General features: G+C 39.7%; 1 protein-coding gene across 15 annotated transcripts in view; it reads left to right on the forward strand.

Annotated features, from left to right (window-relative positions):
* Positions 1-10000, forward strand: part of FOXP2 (forkhead box P2) — a 420375-nt gene that overhangs the window by 220666 nt on the left and 189709 nt on the right. For all 15 annotated transcript variants that reach the window (XM_071803310.1, XM_065841198.2, XM_071803309.1 and 12 more), the window contains one exon: positions 7251-7428. In XM_071803310.1, coding sequence (XP_071659411.1) covers positions 7261-7428 — 168 coding nt within the window. In that variant the 5' untranslated portion in view covers positions 7251-7260. The remainder of the gene's footprint in view (positions 1-7250; positions 7429-10000) is intronic.

The following is a 10000-nucleotide window of genomic DNA, read 5'->3' on the forward strand; positions in this document are numbered from 1 at the left end:
TCAGACATTACTACGCATGTAGAAGAAAATTTGTGTAGTTGATGAAGGCTACAGATGCAGTCAGATCCTGACTGGGACTTTGAATGTGAGCGTGTGAGCTTTTGAGGGCTCATCTTAAAAATACAGATTTTCTTCTTCTTTGAGGCTTATTCAAGCTTTCACTAAGTTGGATCCACAAAATAAATTTCTTTTGGCGTACTACCTCTCTATGGGCCATCCAGTGGGAAGGCAAGGGTGGATCTGGTGAAGAGAAGAATTAAAGGCATATTTTGCACCAAAAAAAGAAGATAACCCTTGAAGTAGAAAATGCTGAAATCTCTAGAAAGAGGATCTGTGGAAAAAGTACTTTATGGACAGGCATTAAAAAAACCCTCAAGGGATACAGAACGGAAGCTTTGAGCAGGAGCCTGGGCAAGAAAGTAAGCGAGAGGGTTAAATAAAGGCTGTCTGGCGAGCTGAAGGTACTGTCACGATAGTCAAAGATTAGGGGCGGAGAAATATCAGTTGTTGTATGGTCCTCAAAAAAAAAAAAAAAAAAAAAAAGTTGGCCCTGGATTTGCAGTTTGTGAGCCCTACAGACTCTATAAGAAGCTGCTTTTTTTTTTTTTTTTTTTTTTTTCAAAAGGGAATTTGCCTCCTAGGCAGGTCTTCCCTAGCTCTCACAGTTCTAATTATTTCCTACTGCCCTAATGCTTTCTCACTATTAAATTCTCCATTGACTGTAATAAAGTCTCTCCCTACTCTCAAGAGCTTGGAGAGCTGCTGCTTTTTTTTTTTATTATTTTTTTTTTTTCCGAAAGACTGGGAAAAAGAGGGAGACAGATACAGAGAGAGGGGGTGAGAGGAGTTTGCTTTCCAAGGTGGGGTTTCCCAAGCTGTCATTGCTCAAATAAGAATCCTATCCTGAAACTGGCTGCTCATGTCTGTGTGGGCTGTAGGCAATGCACTCTAGCAAGCTTTTGCCACTATCCTGTGTGTAAGGTATGCATCTTACTGTATTGTACAGACTGTTCATGTAGATAACACTGGCCTTCGAAGGGACTCTTTTTTTTTTTTTTTTCCACCAAGTGAAAATAAATAGCAGGTGGAAATTAATTAGACCTTACTTGCTGTTTGGGAAAGTGAACTCTTGTTTAATAATTGGATGAGTGTGCCAACATGTTTCTGAATTTTAGAAAGCAGATAAATTACTGTGCCCAGAACTGACCTACTATTTTTATTAGTCCTGAGGAATTGAGATGGCGTGAAAGGAAAAGATGCAGCCTTTAAAATGAAGACTAGCTTTTAGTTTAAGACTGAATATGATACACTACCTTCAATACCTTTATCTGACTGTGTCAGTTGTGTAAAAGGATGTTCATTTAAACATCTGATATATAAATAAACCGGAGTACACAGACAGTGGGAAAAATTGCAGCTTACAGTACAGGGATAAATATTTTAGGCAATGCTTGTTTTTTCAGTTGCAGTTAACTTCAGTGCAAATCAATTCATCTGATTTGTTCAAGCTGCCTCATGCCAGCCGAGTGCACCTGTTCCCACTGCAGCCTGCAGGAAGGACGCGTGTTTTCTTTACCTGGCATGCTGTGTGGGGGGAAGAGGGAGAGCATGGGGGGATGATGAGCTGCTGGCTCTTGTCTCTAGTAAATAAATCTCATCTGTGGTAACTTGCAAAAATCCAGTTGTCAATCTTATTGTAAATCTGTGTTCAGAAATGGCCTTCAGACACTCACCCAACTTAAAAGTTTTGTGCTACAGCTTGAATTCTTCACAATAGCAGTGCTTTCTGTGCTGCGATCCAGACACGGTTGTCCCATCGCTGCCATTTTGAGGCATTTTTGAACTGTTGCTTTACTCACAACTACCATCTTCGCTCATGATGGTATTCTAAAGAGTAAAATGATTAGTTGGCTCTGAAGAGGTGTTTGTGGGTTTTTTTACCATGAAAATTCTATTTATTTTTTCTCATCAAAGATGCCGACTTCACTCACTGATGCAGATGTGATACATGTTATTTCCGATTGTGCTAAGATATGTCCTGTAACACTCTAACTGGAAGCTCTGTTTTCTTGAAAGGCCTTCCAGCACAAGGTGTTTGAGCATGTGTTACATTTTAACAGAGGAAACTTATTTGAGTAGATAGTAGTATATTAAACCTACTAATATAGATACTTCGTGTTACGGTATTTCAATAGCGGTTGACTTAATTAGTGTTTTAATCATATTCATTTACTTAAATTTTTTTTTTTTAAATGCTGTGAAGTAATTTATGTCTTTGCTTAACTCAAGCTTTGAAAGCTAAATGTTTTAGATGAAGTGAAAAAAAAACAACCTTTACAAATATTCTCTTAGCTTGTCTAATTTTTTGTTCTCACACATTCAGCGATGTCCTTCATATTTGGCATTTTGATTTATTAGGCAATCTTAAGTATTAAAGACTTCTAACATACCAGCACGAGACTGCAAGACGCATTGTGCCTTGTGTCAATGATGAATTAATTCTAACCAAGCACAAAAGTTACCATTATTTAAGCCAAGCTCCTCAGCTCTGCTCTTAACGTCGTGGGCCAGTTTTAGAAGGCTGAAGTTTAGGCTAGGTCTTAGGAACCGAAACTTGGTAAATGCACGAGCAGGCTGGGAAACGTCAGGTTAATGGTATTGAGTGCTGTGTGCTACAGGTTTGCCTTGTCTGAGGATCAACGAACGTGGGCAGCCTAAGGCCAGTGTAGGGCTACGGGCCTGAGGGTGTCGCCTAGGTTTGGGGGGCTCGCCCCAGGGCAGGGCAGGCAGCCGCTCTGGTTTCTGGAGGTGGTTTGTGATGGCGGCTGCCGACCTCCCCGTCTCCAGCATGGAGGGTTAGACACTAAGGGCGCACAGACGGCGTCGCTCGTGAAGGGCCGGGACGGGACCCCCCAGCCGCTGGAGCCCGGCCCGTGGTGAAGCGCCCTGGAGGGGCAGCGGGGCCCGGGGCGGGGCGGGGCCGGGGCGGGGACCGGACAGCGGGGACCGGGGCGCCCGCTGGCGGCCGTGGGTGCGCAGCACCGGAGCTGCCGCCTCCCGGGGAGCGGAGCGGCGGCCCGGGGAACGGCGGCCCGGGGAGCGGAGCGGCGGCCCGGCCGGCAGCAACACCAGCAGGCGGCCGGGCGGCGGGGACCCGAGCGGCAGCGGGACCTGTACCTGTCAGGGCAAAACAAACCCCACCAGCCAGGCGTTCGGCACAGCCTGTCATAAAGCGAAGAGGTCTAATTGAGGCACGGCGCTCTATCCTGCTATTTGTACAAATAAAAGGACCACGTCTTGATGCAAAATAAACACAAAAGCACTGTTGTGACTGTAACAGGGAGTCATATACTAATTTATATAATAAGTGGTTGTGCACGCTTTATTCAAGATTATGGCTGCAAGAAATGGCATGAATTGCTGGGTGTGTTTAATGCTGGATTATAGCAATTTGAAACATGTCAAACACATGGCTAATGCCTCATGCTTCACTCATTCTTGCGTAAACCTGCATAGCCACCATCCATTATACCCTTGGTAACAACACAATTCTGCAAGTAAATATTGTTACACTAAGTAACCTTTCAATTCAAGTTGTTTAGGAAGAGAAAATGCAATCTTGTGCAGTCAGTTCCAGTGTCAGTTTAATGTTTCAAAAGGGAAGTGGTGTAGAGAATAAGTATCTGTACAGTGACTTGCCGGCTTAGAACACACACACGTGTGCACGTGCGCACACGTGCGCACAGAAAACGCACAGTTCACTGCAGGGGAGAAAAGTAACAATGTAGCTTCTAACTTCACCGCACCAGTATTTCATTTTTGGTATAGGTGATTGCTTGGTTATCCTGGCAGAATTAGGCGTTCAAACTGCAACAGAGCCACGCGCTAAAATAATCTACAATTTCATTCTCTCTTGCAGACAGCAGCAAATATTTTCCCAATACCTTTGTTTGAAATAACTGGTACCAGAGCTTATTTCTCATCTTTGGCAGCAAGAATTTGGGAAACGCAGCAAAAGTAGGGGCTGGTGAACGTTTGTGCCTGTGGGTGCGTGTGTGCATGCGTGCGTGCCTGTGTGGGCACGCTCATGACTGACAGTGAGTGTGACAGCAAGAGAAAAAGAGAGGGATCAGGAAGTGTGAATATGTATAAATGTGTATAAACAGGGACCTGTATATTTTTTCTTGTCCTGTTTGAAATACGAAACTTTCAGCCTTAGTATCTGGTAGTCATTGTATTGCCTTTGTATTTATTTATGATTCTTATGCTAACAACCAGCACTACCATTGTAAAAGCAAGAAAAAAGTACATTAGTTTACTTAGTACAATGGTGCAGGTTCTAATTGTTCTGCCACCAATAACTGAAATTACTGATACTCAGACATTGTAAATTATCCTTGTTTAGATGTTTTCAGTGCTTTAATTTGTGAGGGTTTAGAGTTGATAGTACAGACACACACATGGATGTAGATACGTGTGCATATCTGTGTATGTGCATGTGTGCGCAAGAGAAAAGAGGGGAAAAGAAAGAGGTTGTGTTCCCTTGCATTTTCCAGCAGCCCTTTCTAAGTTGCTGCAGTAGAAAGGGGGCTGTGGGCAGCCAACACAGAGCATTACTCAGGCTAAAGTTTCAGTATTGTTTTTAAAAATATCTTTTTACAACTATGAAGAGCATTTTATTTTTAACACAAAATTCTAGGCACTCTTTCTTCTTCATATAAATACTTCAGTGTTTCTCCCACTTCACTTCCAGATAAATTACCCCTTCTAGTATTGATACTCTATAGTTTCATTCTCCCTGTACACAGCTGTTGGGTCGGATTTGTTGTTCTCAGTTTCCAGAGTAGCGTTATTGGCCATGTTATGTTAAAGCCGATTCTGCTGGCTCACAGACACTTTAACTTAAAATGCAGAGCCCGAACTACACTCTGGGGCTTTGCAAGGATACAAAATCCACAAGACATAAAACCCTTTGGTTAATATGAATTGGAAGATGTTTAACCCTTCTCTGCTAATTGTAATGAAAGAGTTGGAGATATGTAAAAGCAGGGGGCTGATGTATTTATTTATTACATTTCTGAGTGTCTTCTAATGTTTTGATGATCTAACATTTACACCCCCGTGCCCTTTTAATGCGCTTGGCTAAATGTAGCACTGTTATTGTCTAACGTTCGAATTTGTAAAAGACGAACCTGTCTGTTGGTTAAATCTTTGTTTGACTAAAAGAGGATTAATGTTTGAATTTCCTGAATTTCCAAATCCTTGTAACGATACAGTTGATGAAGTGTTTTAAATAGATTTCCACTCTGATATACATGTCTTTTTATTGAAAGTAAATATTGTAAAAATCGGAAAGGGCTGCCTGCTCCTGCAGTTGTGGCATACCCGCATTAGGATTTTCATATAACTACTAAGGGCAATCAGACCCTTTTCTCTGAATATTTTAAACATTGTACATGTAAAATTTATGCCTAATTTGAATACTTATTAGCTGCCTAATCTCAGAAAAGAGTATTAGCTTTGTTTTTGCCTTGTAAAATTCATCACTGCGTGTATCACATTTTCCATTTCTATTATTTTTCTTCACTGATGTTCGGAAGAGTGTTTAGGAAGGGCTGTTTGTTCATAAACACATCTGGTGCTGCTGTTGTTTACTGGGCTATAACAGCTGCCCTCCTTTATGGTAACTGTGTCCGTGTTTGGGTTTTTTGCATCCTGTTTATTTTTGACCGGACCATCTTTAAATAACTCATCTTCTGCTATTTTAACTTTCTTCATAGAATATATACTTTCACTTTATCTTGTAGGCGCTTGTTTGTGTTAATTCATACAGTGTTTTGATTAATACCCCATGCACGTAGTTGAAGTTGTAATGATCCTTTTCCTGCTTTTTTTATTTGTATTATTTTTTTTCAGAGAAAGGCTATTGCTCATACTTTGCAAGGGAGAAAATAGTTAAGTTCAATAATTAGGCTAAGCAGCAAGCTTTGTTTCTTTTCCCGAGTTTGCTTAAACAACCCTCTCCCTTCAGAGGTGTCTTTTAAAGCCAGAGCTCGGCCAGGTTGTTGTGGGGACTCTTTCAGTCTGTCAGGAGCGAGGGTGAGGGAAAGCGAGGTCCATTCTGACCCTACGAGAGCAGGACAGGACTTCTGTGGCTCTGAGAAGAGACGTTGACCTTTCCATATTGCAGATACAAAATGTGCCTTGAAATTCTGGTTTGTAAGGGCATGTTGGTTCTTTATTTACTGCAAAGATTTCAACTGATCTTGGCAGGACATCTCATTGCTATCCTGAAAGTACAGTATATTTATGCAGTGAAAATGATAAAACATTTATTACTGTAGAGAAGGTAATATGCATAATTTATGCTGTTTTTAGCACAATCATTAGTGATATTCTTGATAGATTTTATTTCCAGCTTTCATATCTAATACATGCCTGGAAAATTAATTTTATATCTTTCATTTATTTGCCTATGTTAAAATTGAGTTTTAAGTCATCTTCAAGTGAACAGTTTGATTGCTGCTCATGCATAAGCTTAATTACTTCCCAGGAAGGACAGTATTAAATGTTTTAAATGTCAGAAAAATAAATGAATATCAGCCGTTTGATTAAAAAAATAGGCAATATCTGACGTGTTTGCAGCAGGAGCTTTTTCTTAAAATGCCTCCGAGGCAAAATTTTATTTAGTCACAAAAAAGGAGAAGCCCATTATACTATTTATCATTGGTTGATACCATATGATTTGTAACACCCTTACAAAATTTTAATTTTGTATGATTAGCTGTGCATCATTAAACAACAGCCTTGCATAAGATATGCTGTAAAATTCTGACAGAATCAAGATAGTGAATATTTTAAATAAGGCTGTATAGTCATCCATGGTTGTCAAAGCCAGATAATAGGAAATATAGAGCAGTGTGTGAAATCGTGCCTTCATTTAAACTGGTTTTATAGGTAGACTTTAAAATGTAGTCGTTCATAAATGCTATTGACCATGCTGCGTGCATGGTGTGTTATTTTGGCCGTTAAATGTAAGCACACAAAGATTGCTTATAGAAACCCTAATTCCGGTGATTAGTATCTGTATGAAAGCAGAGTTTGCATCGCATTTCTTGGTAAGCAGCTTCGCGAGGCTTTTTTCTTCTTCTCAAGATGCTGTCTGTGTAATTGGCAGAGAGGGACATCTTGATAATGGAAGTGTGAAGGTGTAACGCGTGTGTTAATTGATACTTCTTAATCACTTTTAGGTATTAAGTCATGATGCAGGAATCTGCGACAGAGACAATAAGCAACAGTTCAATGAATCAAAATGGAATGAGCACTCTAAGCAGCCAATTAGATGCTGGCAGCAGAGATGGAAGATCAAGTGGTGACACGAGCACTGAAGTAAGCACAGTAGAACTGCTGCATCTGCAACAACAGCAGGTAAGTTTGTTTTGCTTCCTGTTTGTTTTTTAACAAATGAAGGGCTGTTTGCAGACGGGCACCCTTCCCCAGCCCCTCTGTGCCTGCTGAATGGGAAGCGTCCTGCGAGTGAAGAGCGTGGGGCGTTATTTGTTGTTGTTTTTGTGCATGTTAACGCTGAAACACCAGGATCCCCTTTTTCTGGTGGCAACGTCTCGCTGCTGCCGATGCACACGCTCGCCTGGTGATTAAAATCCCACGGCGTATTTATGAAAGTTGTGCCGAAGCCTTGCGGTGCATGTTTTGAGAATGTATCCGTTTACGGAGCGGTGCGGTGGCGCGGGACGCGATGCGGAGCTTTCCACCAGAGGGCCACATTACTTGAGACTTGGCTTCGCTTGCCACCGCTTGTTCCAAAGTCGGACAGAGCTGGGGCGAAGGGACCTGAGTGACTCCTCACAATAAAGATGCTTTGCTGTCGCAGGTGTAAATAAAAAAATGCTGGTTAGTTCTGAACCACTGAAATAAAAAAGAGCATCTGCCTGTCTGTGTGTGCATGTGTGTGAGTGTAATTTGGATGTGTGATTTTGAAAATATGAGGAAAGAGAGAAGCGGCTTTTCTGTAGGTAGGTTTCCATTCTCACTCTTTAAACATTTTTTTTATTTTTTTTTTTTTGAAGTTTGTTTGTTTGAGTTAATGGAGAACTGCTTTTGTGTTTAAAACTGTAAAATTAAACTGTTGTCTGACTGCTGACGCCATCTAATTAGGAGATGCAATCAATTAATTTTTGTCACTGCAAGACTTCTTTTCCTTTTAAAACCTGCACAGACGTAATTCCTTCTACTTTGTCTACCTAAAGAGTTACCTCCCCATCAGGGGCTGCAGATTTTACTAATGAACCAAAGCCCAGATGGTTTGTTTGGTCAACAGCTGGGGTCTGATTCTGCAGAGTGACAGTACCTGCTCTGAACTCCTCAAAGTCTTTGGTGTCTGCTCCTCTCACCTGCTGAGGCCACTCAGCACCTTTAGAGTTCAAACCCTTCGTTTGTAAATACTGAAGTGTTTTCATTGCAATGTCAGGTATTGCATTAACAGAAAGAAGGTTGTCTTCTGTCAGATAAAATATTATAAAAATCCTGTTTTATAGAAACATGTTTCAACCTGATAGATAAATTGCATGTGTATGGGCCTCTGAAATAACAGGTCATAATAGCTCTTAAAATTGAATCATTCTTAGTGCTGAATTAAGCAGTGTACACTAGCTACATTTATAGTTAAATATTTTAAATGGTGACAGAAAATGTGGAAGAATTAAATAGTTGTAGATTGAAATATGAGAAGTTGTTAAGGCTTAAATCTGTGCCTTGCTACAAACTCAAATGTATTCTGTTTTAACAATTGAGCACTTACCATGTTACAGTCTGAGGAAATATAAATTTTGGTGTCTTCATTATGTTCTTATCGGGCTTGCACTTACATTTATATACACACACTATTATCTTTATGTGTACACTGTGTATATATATTATTTTCATATAAAATTATATATATGTGTACACATTAAATATTATTTATTATTAATATTATTTACATTCAAAAGCATGCCATCACCTTCATTCAGGTGTTCAGGTTATAACAGGATTTTAAAATCTTTATTGAGAGAGTGTATTTAATTGGTGAAAATGGTTAGAAAACTAAATTTAAATGAAACACTTTTAAAACACAAAAATATCAACAGAATAATGTGCCACTTACATGTTTCTCAAAGTATTTGTAGACAATTTGTCCATACAGTCACAGATTCCAGTAGATAGCATTTGCAAAGACCACAGAGGATAACAACTGAAGATGAAAATATCCAGTTGAGTACTAATAACAGACAGGTTCTGAGGGGACAGGCTTAGAAGTGACAATCTTTTCTTCAAAACTTTGATTAGATCTTAAATAAGCAGACAGGCAAAGTAAAACCGTGGGTACAGTTAATAGGACTCAAGAGGCATTTTATGGTAGGGTCTGCACCATAGGATTTAAATACAACTTGAGTTAGGCATATAAATCCTTCTATAAAATATGTTGATGTGAAACATAAACTCTAGTAAACATGCAGAGGATGTCCTTTACGTTATAGGCATAACTGTGTGCTACTTTTGCTTTTCCTCCTATTTTTTCTATTTTTTTTTTGTTCTGTTTTTGACCAGATGCCTTTTGAAATATGATTTAAGAGAAAAATGATGGCTGCTTTTTATTGTCACTGTAGTAGCTCTCTAAAATGGTATTTGTAATATGCAACTTGCCTAACAAACTTTGACAAGTAGAGAAAGAGAACAAACCCCATTGTACTTGCAGTTATTATTCTGAAGGTTTTTTGTTGTTTAAATATGTGCAAGATATAATGTATTGATGTCATAGTTTAATATTCTGGGTTTGACTTCCCTAAGTCATTTTATTGCAGGCCTTCAAATAAACAAATCAGGTTTGTTATAGGTTTTTCTAGAGGAAGCAAGTAAATGGTTGCTGGTTTTCATACATTTTCTTCAGCTGGGCAACTACATAAAGCGATGCTAATACTTAAGAATAACCATATCAGCTGAG

This window comes from Patagioenas fasciata, chromosome 1 (assembly GCF_037038585.1).
Source record: "Patagioenas fasciata isolate bPatFas1 chromosome 1, bPatFas1.hap1, whole genome shotgun sequence".
Lineage (NCBI taxonomy): Eukaryota > Metazoa > Chordata > Aves > Columbiformes > Columbidae > Patagioenas > Patagioenas fasciata.